General features: G+C 51.9%; 1 protein-coding gene across 1 annotated transcript; it reads right to left on the reverse strand.

Moving 5' to 3' along the window:
* Nucleotides 1–2,251: 2,251 nt before the first annotated feature.
* LOC125637941 (uncharacterized) lies at nt 2,252–9,604 on the reverse strand. Its single transcript, XM_075130103.1, is given in 5 exon segments — nt 2,252–2,619; nt 2,622–4,048; nt 6,588–6,704; nt 7,638–7,767; nt 9,471–9,604. Coding segments are annotated over 5 exon segments (1,800 nt in total). The 5' UTR covers nt 9,495–9,604; the 3' UTR covers nt 2,252–2,517.
* Between the last annotated feature and the right edge of the window lie 249 nt (nt 9,605–9,853).

The following is a 9,853-nucleotide window of genomic DNA, read 5'->3' on the forward strand; positions in this document are numbered from 1 at the left end:
TAAGCTTCCTTGTACAGACTGGACTCCTTCTAGCCTGGGTCTAGCAGTCACTCACCCCCCCTATAGTTATTGTCCCTTGTTCCAGTTTCTTTCAGGTATCCTTGGGGGTGGAGAGGCTCTCTCTTAGCCAGCTGAACACAAAATGGAGGGGTCTCCCAGGGGTTTAAATAGACTTTCTCTTGTGGGTGGACACCCACCCTCCTTCCCTCCCTCCCCCTGTGTAGAATCCAGCTCCAAGATGGAGTTTTGGAGTCACATGGGCAATGTTAGAGAGCTTATTTCTTCACTCTCCCACTTCCCTGGTTCTTCTCGCATGAACAGAGAGCAACAATACCCGAAGTCCGAAGGTGCAAACAATTAGATGTTTATTGGGGTGAACTTCCAGCAAGCTTAAATCTAAGTTCCTTTTTCCTTATTTTCGAATCCCAACTAACTTCCTGTTATTATTTATATAGTAATATTCTTAGCTATACCTTAACCAATCATTCTACTGAAATTTAACTAACCAACCCTAACACATTGTAACATGATTAGCTAACCAATTATATCCCACCACCTTAATTAGTTTACACCCAGCAAAATTAATTATACAGTAGACAGAAACAATCACAGAGACCATGCCAATAAACAATAGCAAAGTGGGAACTACAATGACAAAACAATACAGAAGTGAGGATTTCACAACTACATCTATAAAGACATAAGAGTTTCCCAGCTGTGTCTATTGGTAAGTGAGTTCTTACCAGACAGAAAACTAACAACCTAAATGTCCTTTTACATCTTCTAGGCACTTTCCTTTCTCTGACAGACACTATCAAGACAGGATCGTATTCCGAACAGCCCAATAGCACCTTATTTCAATGTGACTAGTTTGCAATGTGAGGATGTGACCAGTCGCTTCCCAGCTTATGACTGCCTCTGTCACTTGGCCAAAGGCCTTCGCCTAAGAACAGGGCCTCAGACTGTCACAGTAAGAGAAGGACCTTACACTGGCAGACAGTGATTTTGATTCTTTCTTTCTTTCTTTTATGCCTCTAGAACTAGCCAAGTGATAAGAATACACCTAAATTCTTAAAGTACCGGCCTTTGCAGACAGGCCTGAATATCTATATCCTAACAGGCAAGTCACATGTCCCTGCAAGACTGAGTTCCTTAGCAGTCACACCACATTCCTGGGAAAGCTCAGAAGTGGATTGGCGTCTCCCAAATCACTGTTGGCTTAAGTGGTTCTTGATTGGGCACTTACTGGGATTAGACTTCTCTCAGAAAACTGACAAAATACTTTTACCAAGGCTACCCGGAAATCAAGCATGTACACAGCCAATATTCATAACTTCAACTACAAAAATGACACATGCATATAGATAGGAGGAATAGATTCAATAGATCATAACCTTTACAGAGATATGATACATGGCACATGTACCATAAAACACATTCCAGTTATGTCATATAGACATTTACAAGCATATCCCCATAAAGCCTTATGGGGTGCCCTGTCACAATTATATTGTGTTATTTTGACAAATAAAATATGCAGAATTTTAAAATATGGGGTGCAGAATTTTTTTTTGACATAGAATTCCCCAAGGAGTAATGCAAAACTCTCTGTGTGCACCCGCCAGTCACACAGTTCATCAGGCCTCATGGTCAGTCAAGCCTTAGTACATTTGGGCTGGTTTATCTTAAAGATTTACACTTCACATTGGCTTCTGAATGCAGCAGCTTCTTTAATAGCAAAGAAACACCAGGTTAGACAGACCTTTGTTACACATTAGGTACATAGTTCTGCATCGCATTTCTATTTAAAGTAGACGGCATGAGCAGTTCCTGAGTCTTCTTTCAATCTCACGCACTGAGCTGTCCTGCCCCTCAGCTCAATCCATGCTGAGACAGGACTGCAAATCCCTCCTTGTAGATGTCACCCAAGAGTCACCCGCTGGCTGAAACGGAGGTAGCTGTGGGGGAAAGTCCCTGACTCAGTCCCATCTGGATGGAGGAGGGGTAGGGAAGGATTGTCCTGGCTGCCGCACAGCTATATGTGTTGGGGGGAGTTTGATAGAGATAGACCTGGCTGGAACCCTCCTAGACGGATCTCCTTTCCTAATGGAGGAGGTTGTGACCATCTACTCTAAAATCCCCCCACCTGGCTGCTCTTCCTCCACACTGCTCAGTTAAGTCCCATTCCCTGCCCCACACAGTCTCTGCTGGGCATGATGGGGACAGGACCACTCCCTGGTCTGATTCTGCTGGCACTGTGCCAGGCCTGCCAGCAGCCCGTCGGGCCCTGGTGGTGGCAGAGGGGTATTAGGGAGTCAACTGGGGACAGGTGAGCAAAGCATTTGCCACAGTCAGCACACCTGTAGAGCCGCTCCCCACTGTGAATGCGCTGGTGTATTCTCAGGTATTAGCTCTGTGCAAAGCTCTTTCTCCAGACAGTGCACTGGAATGGCCGTTCCCCGGTGTGCGCACTTATGTATTCAGAGATTTGAGCTGTGTGCAAAGCCCTTTCCGCAGTCAGTCCAGCATTACAGCTGCTCCCCGGTGCGTGTGGGTCAGCTTGTTGGCACTGCTGAACTTCTTACCACAGTTGGCACAGCGGGAGAGCTGCTCCCCCGTGCGTGTGTGCGAAGATGTTTGGTCAGCGTACTGGCATTGCTGAAGCTTTTCTTGCAAACATCACAGTGGTAGGGCCGCTCCCCGGTGTGCGTGCGCTGGTGTGTTTTCAGGGTCGAGCTCTTTGCAAAGCTCTTGCCGCAGTCGTTGCAGCGGTACGGCCGCTCCCTTGTGTGCGTGCGCTGGTGTGTTCTCAGGTTTGAGCTATGGGCAAAGCCCTTGCCGCAGTCGGTACAGTGGAGCGGCCACTCCCCGGTGTGCGTGCGCCGGTGTCTTCTCAGGTTTGCGCTCTCTGCAAAGCTCTTGCCGCAGTCGGCGCAGCGGTGCGGCCGCTCCCCGGTGTGCCTGCGCTGGTGTATTTTCAGGTGTGAGCTCTGTGAAAAACACTTACCGCAGTCGGTGCAGCGGTGCAGCCACTTCCGGGTATCTATGCCCTGGTGCCTTCTCAGGCTTGAGATCCGATGAAAGCCCTTGCCGCAGTCAGCACAGTGGTGCGGCAGCTCCCCGGTGTGCGTGCGCCGGTGGGCTCTCAGGTGTGAGCTCTCCGCAAAGCTCTTGCCACAGTCGGGGCAGCGGTACGGCCGCTCCCCGGTGTGCGTGCGCTGGTGACTTCTCAGCTTTGAGCTCGTTGAAAAGCCCTTGCCGCAGTGGGTGCAGCGATACAGCCGCTCCCCGCTGTGCGTGCGCTGGTGACTTCTCAAGCTTGCGCTCGCTGCAAAGCTCTTGCCGCAGTCGGCGCAGCGGTGCAGCCGCTCCCCGCTGTGTGTGACCTGGTGCATTCTCAAGCTTGAGTTCTGGGCAAAGCCCTTGCCGCAGTCGGTACAGCTGTATGGCAGTTCCCCGGTGTGCGTGCGCTGGTGTCTTCTCAGGTACGAAAATTGTGCAAAGCCCTTTCCGCAGTCGGCACAGCGGTGCGGCCGCTCTCGAGTGTGCGTGCGCTGGTGTGTTCTCAGGTGTGAGCTCTCTGCAAAGCTCTTGCCGCAGTCAGTGCAGCGATACGGCCGCTCCCCCGTGTGCCTGCGCTGGTGTGTTCTCAGGGCTGAGCTCTTTGCAAAACTCTTGCCGCAGTCAGCACAACAATACGGCCGCTCCCCCGTGTGTGTGCGCTGGTGTATTTTCAGGACCGAGGACCATCTGAATCTTCTGCCGCAGTCAGCACAGCAATACGGCTGCTCCCCGGTGGGCATGCACCGGTGCTGCGTCAGTGCGGAGGGGTTGCTGAACCTCTTGCCGCAGTCGATACAGCGATGGGGACACCGGCCCATGGGGAGTCTCTGGTGTGTAGCCAGGTCCGGTCTCTGCCTGAGTCTGCCCCGGGGATGGACTGTGTCCTGTGCATGGATCCCTCTGTGGGCTGCGGGATTCTGCGTTCCTGCCGTGCTCTCTCCACATTCAGACTGTGTCCTCGTTCCTCCTGCGATCCTGAGCCCTGCTGGAGAGAGCAGAGGGAATCCCAGTGTTAGCTCACGGTTAGGGCTAGGGTTAGAATCTCTAACCTTGGGAGTTTAATACAAGCCTGGAGTGGCAAGTATTAAGGTTTAAAGTCCTTCCAGGCCCCCACCTTCTGCACTCGAAGTGCCAGAGCAGGGAATGAGCCTTGACAGCAGGGTTTATTAAAAATCCTGGAGCAGTCACAGTAAATTTACAGACCTGTGATTTTACTAAATTTACTGTAACTGCTCCATAATTTCTGATACAAAACGCTGTAAGAAATCTGCAGCCTGACTCAGGGTGGTTCTACCCTATGCTGTTTGTGCAGAACCTAGCACCTGCTCCCACAGGGGCTAGGCATGTCTTGGGTCTTGGTTTAAGCTTCAATTGTAGCCTGCCCAGGATACAGGCAGCGCCTGGCACAACAAGACCCTGGTTTTGTTTTCAAACTGATTTTGTCTTTATTTCAATCAGAGGGGTTTATTTATGTGGTATTGGTTCTTCACTTTCTCCTGTTTTGTAGGATGAGGCCTGTTCCTCAGTATTTTTGCTGTTATAATTATATTGGTTTGAAACTAGTTTAGTTGAGGGGCTACAATCCCTTCATGTGGACGCAGTGAGACCAGTTTAAAGCTGCTTAGAACAATGTAGCTTATTCCTGTGGGGGAGCGAGTCCCTTTCTAGGAATTCCTTTTGAAGAAATCATTTACTCTCGGCCTGAGGTTTCAGTCTTTGTGCAAAACTAAAACTAAACTAAAATCCTCAAGAAGATGAGGGTTTTGGGGGGTGTCTGTGTGTGAAGGATTTGAGGGGATGACCAGTCACTCAGAGTTTGTGTGATGTAACCTGGAAAACATGTCTGTATTGTGTCACAACCCGCTCCCTGGCACTGCTGAGCTGGAAGGGGTGAATGGCTGCCACCCAGCCTTTGGTCTACAGACAGTCACAGACACGTTAGGGCTGAGGGCTGTGCTAAGCATTGACACTGAAGCAATGTAAGTGACAAAAGTATCGTGCCACAAAGAGCAAGAGGAGAGGGGATGGGACAAAGGCCATACCGCCACCCTCTCTCTCACAGCCAGCCCATACACCAGGGTACTCCAAGTCATGGCCCGCAGGACAATTTAATCTGGCCCCTAAATGTGTCCACTCCCCCCACAGCAGCCGCCTGGCCCGCGGGGCAGTTTTAGAGCATTACAGCGAAGTGCTGCAGGTGCTAGAGATCTGTTCTACACCATGGCGCCTCTGCATGGCGTCACCTTACACTAGTCCTATGTGACTGACCCTGCCCGGCATCATTCCCAGCTTTCTCCTTGCTCGCTGGGAACAGGTTTCTCCAGTCTGAGAGGTCACATGCGAAGTGAAGTGGCAGAGAGGGGGTGGGGTGGGAACCTGGGGAGAACAGCACCTTCTCTGCCAAGGATCAGTGACTCTGGGATGCTCTTGCAGGGGGCAGAGCCATGAAAAGCCATTTGAAAAATCTCTAGGGCGCCCTTTACCTTGGTATGATTTTCTGAGGTGTGGGAAGCCTAGCAGGTCTTGTGTTCTATGACCGGACAGGCTTGTCTTTCTACCCAGGTGCTTGTTTGCCCCCCATCAGCCAGTTCACACAGTCTCTATCTTCCTCTCCCCTCCTCCTCTCCACCAGTCTACGTACCCCATCTCCTTAGAGTGAGGGCAGGGGAGACAGGGCTCAGGAGAGCTTTCAGTGAATGTCTGACTATAGACTGATTACACACACACACTCACACTCATTGGCTCTTTCACACTCACCTCCGAACACACAGTTGTAATATTGTTGTTACTTCTTGCTACTTCCTATAATGCACATATATTCTCTAAAATTTTATTCTTCCTCAATGTGTTACTTTAGTGTTTTGACTGGTCTGTGCATTTCATGATTTTTATTTCTCTTGCACTTAAATTTAATTAAATTTAATTAGTAAGTTCCAAAATACCTAAGGTCTCCTGGCTGGGGTAAATATCCCTATGGTAACTTTTAAAAAAAGTATATGTAGATTTTTTTGTGTCTACTGGTGGTACACATAACTCGATGTACATAACAAAATTTATTCTGCAAATGGATGGAGAAAATGAGAGGGAACATTGCTCACAGCCCCAGTGTCCTTTCCATTAAACAGCTGGGGTAGCCGAGACATGGTGGAGCTGCAGCGACTCTTCAAAAAAGAGTCGTACAAGAAATGGAAAGCAGGTCAAATTTCAAAAATGAGTCTTAAAAAACACCACAAGCATCTAGGGAGAAAATGAGAAAGGCCAAGGCAAAAAACAAAACTAAACTAGCAATATAAAGGGAAAAAACAAAGCGTTTTATAAATACACGGTGAGGGAGAATCCATCGCGGGAGCTCTCCCAATGGTTTATTCCCCCTCCCAGATAAACACTGGCCCCTAATTCCCAGCTTCAATTTGTCTCTCTTCAGCTCCCAGCCAGTGAATCTCGCTCTGCCTTTGCCTTCTACATCAAGGAGACCTTCGCTAGCAGGTGTGTAAATCAGAAGGGACTGGATTATTATGACTCACCTGAGGAGGGGCTCTCAGGCCCAGAGTTTACCCTGGAGATCTCAGCATCCCGGATCCAGAGCTCTGCCTCCCCTAGCTCGATCCGGTGGATTAAGTCCGGTTTGGAACCTGAAGAACCTGTTTTGGGGGAAAGTTTTATTACTAAAGTTTTGGGGGCAGGGTCTCGTTTATGTTTGTGTAGCACCTGGCATGACATCTTGCACGCTGCTTCATGGGAAAGCACAAGAGTTTCCAAGCAGGAGAATAAAGAAATAAACCTTCCTTAGAGGAGATTCCTTCCCGTCTTCCGCCAGGCAAGTTCAGTTCATACTCTGAATCAGCAACGCCTACAACCCTTCTCACATTGCAGTGGGGGCCGAGTTTAAATCCTTGCTGAAGTAACTCTAGATGTTCCATAGAAATATCCCTTTCTGCTAATACCTTGGCCTCTACGCGATGTTGTGGCACTACGTTCCATAGGACAACTGTGTGACATGGATTTTCTTTTAACCCACACTTTGGACTAAGGCAACTTTGCTCCTTGCCGACTTATAGCTGTTGAAACGTTTCAGGCATGTCATTAAGGCAAATCGGCCACAACGTGTCGTGGCAGGTGTGACCCGGTGTCACCGTTACACAGACATTCCAGTTCTTTTGCATTGTTCAGTTGTACAGTTGTTAAATTTACGATGTTCATTCTTTTGGGGGAGGTGGGGAGCTGTTGCAGCAGCAGTGTTTTCCCCCTGCCTTATTTCTCTGACTAGAATAAGTTCCTGAGGCAGAGTTGCTGCCGTCAACCTCTGGCTGGGATTCCGGGAAGAGATGGTTGCTCATCGGCTCTTTGCTACCATCAGGAATGTGCCACGACTGAGGCAGGTAATTCAAATAAACCAGTTACACCAAGATTAGCCCCAGGCTCTGCAGCCCCGAGTTCTCCTCCAACAGCGAGCTGACCTGAAAGGGGCTGGCATTTGCCACCACTCAGTGACAGGGTGCCACATGGCAGCCAAAGGCTCAAGGGAACCCAAATGTTTTACAGCTGTGAATAAATGAAGGGAAATTGGTCCTTACCCAAGGAAACGAGGGCCTGGTAATTCCTCAGCATCTGGTTCCGGTACAGCTGCTTCTCTGGCTGGGACAAGAGCTCCCATTCCTCCCGGGTGAAATACAGAGCCACATCCTCAAACGCCACCCGCAGCTGCTGGCACAAGCGTTACACACTCAGCACCCTCCGCTCCAGCCCCAGCCCGGGCTCTCAGCAGGGGATGCGGGTTCTAGGGCAGCGGCTCCCGGGGAACCCCCAGCCCAGCAGCTGTGCCCCAGGGAGACCCCCCCGCACAGCCCCCCGGGGACTCGGGCCCTGCTGGCCGGCGACAGGAGTCATAGAATATCAGGGTTGGAAGGGACCTCAGGAGGTCATCTAGTCCAACCCCCTGCTCAAAAGCAGGACCCATACCCAATTAAATCATCCCAGCCAGGGCTTTGTCAAGCCTGATCTTAAAAACGTCTAAGGAAGGAGATTCCACCACCTCCCTAGGCAACGCATTCCAGTGTTTCACCACCCTCCTAGTGAAAAAGTTTTTCCTAATATCCAACCTGAACCTCCCCCACTGCAACTTGAGACCGTTACTCCTTGTCCTGTCCTCTTCCACCACTGAGAACAGTCTAGAACCATCCTCTCTGGAACCACCTCTCAGGTAGTTGAAACCAGCTATCAAATCCCCCCTCATTCTTCTCTTCTGCAGACTAAACAATTCCAGTTCCCTCAGCCTCTCCTCATAAGTCATGTGTTCCAGACCCCTAATCATTTTTGTTGCCCTTCGCTGGACTCTCTCCAATTTATCCACATCCTTCTTGTAGTGAGGGGCCCAAAACTGGACACAGTACTCCAGATGAGGCCTCACCAATGTCGAATAGAGGGGGACGATCACGTCCCTCGATGTGCTCGCTATGCCCCTACTTATACATCCCAAAATGCCATTGGCCTTCTTGGCAACAAGGGCACACTGCTGACTCATATCCAGCTTCTCGTCCACTGTCACCCCTAGGTCCTTTTCCGCAGAACTGCTGCCTAGCCATTCGGTCCCTAGTCTGTAGCTGTGCATTGGGTTCTTCCGTCCTAAGTGCAGGACCCTGCACTTATCCTTATTGAACCTCATCAGATTTCTTTTGGCCCAATCCTCCAATTTGTCTAGGTCCCTCTGTATCCTATCCCTCCCCTCCAGCGTATCTACCACTCCTCCCAGTTTAGTATCATCCGCAAATGTGCTGAGAGTGCAATCCACACCATCCTCCAGATCATTTATGAAAAAAGAAAAGGAGTACTTGTGGCACCTTAGAGACTAACCAATTTATTTGAGCATGAGCTTTCGTGAGCCACAGCTCACTTCATCAGCTCACTTCATCACATCTGATGAAGTGAGCTGTGGCTCACGAAAGCTCATGCTCAAATAAATTGGTTAGTCTCTAAGGTGCCACAAGTACTCCTTTTCTTTTTGCGAATACAGACTAACACGGCTGTTCCTCTGAAACCTGTCATTTATGAAGATATTGAACAAAACCGGCCCTGGGCTCCCCACGGGGCTCTGGGGCGGGGCGCTGGGAAGGGCCCGAATCCCAGGGCAGGGACCAGGCTCCTCCCCCGGCCGGAGTCCCCGCCTCCGCCCCAGGCCTGGGCTCGGCCCCGCTCCCGCCCCCGGCTCGGCCGCCTCGGGGCTCCTCGGCCCGGCTCCGCGTGTCCGCCCGGCCCGGGGCCCCCAGCGCCGCTCCCCGGCCCCAGCGCTCCGAGTGCGGCAGCCCCCAGCCCCGGGGTCACTAGCGCGGGAGGGACCCGGTCCCGGCCCCCCTCGGCCCCAGCCGGGACCAGCCAGTGCCCGGCCGGGGAGTCCCCGCCCCGCGTCCTACCTGCGCCGGCCCCGCTGCAGCCATCGCCGGGCTCGGCTCCGGCCCCGGCCGCTTCCTCCGCCCGGGCAGCGACTTCCCGCCCCGCGGCTGGTGCCTCCCCGGGGCCGCCTCCCTGCGCACGGGGCGGGCTGGGATCCAGGGGGCCGGGAAGGCCCCGCCCCGCTCCAGTCCCGCTGCCCTCCCCGGCCGCCCCACCGGCTCTGTCGGGGAGCCGGGGGAGGCTCCAGCGCAGGGACCTTCTGGCCCAGCCCCCCGACTCCCAGTTCACCGCGAGGATCCCGGAGCCCTGCGACGGGGCTCTGTCCCCAAGAGCAGCATGTTCTGGAACTCGTGTCTCTGGGGGCTCCCTCTGCCCCCCCCCCATCCTGAGCGAACCCCCTCTG

Source organism: Caretta caretta, chromosome 6 (genome assembly GCF_965140235.1).
Source record: "Caretta caretta isolate rCarCar2 chromosome 6, rCarCar1.hap1, whole genome shotgun sequence".
In the NCBI taxonomy this organism is placed as follows: domain Eukaryota; kingdom Metazoa; phylum Chordata; order Testudines; family Cheloniidae; genus Caretta; species Caretta caretta.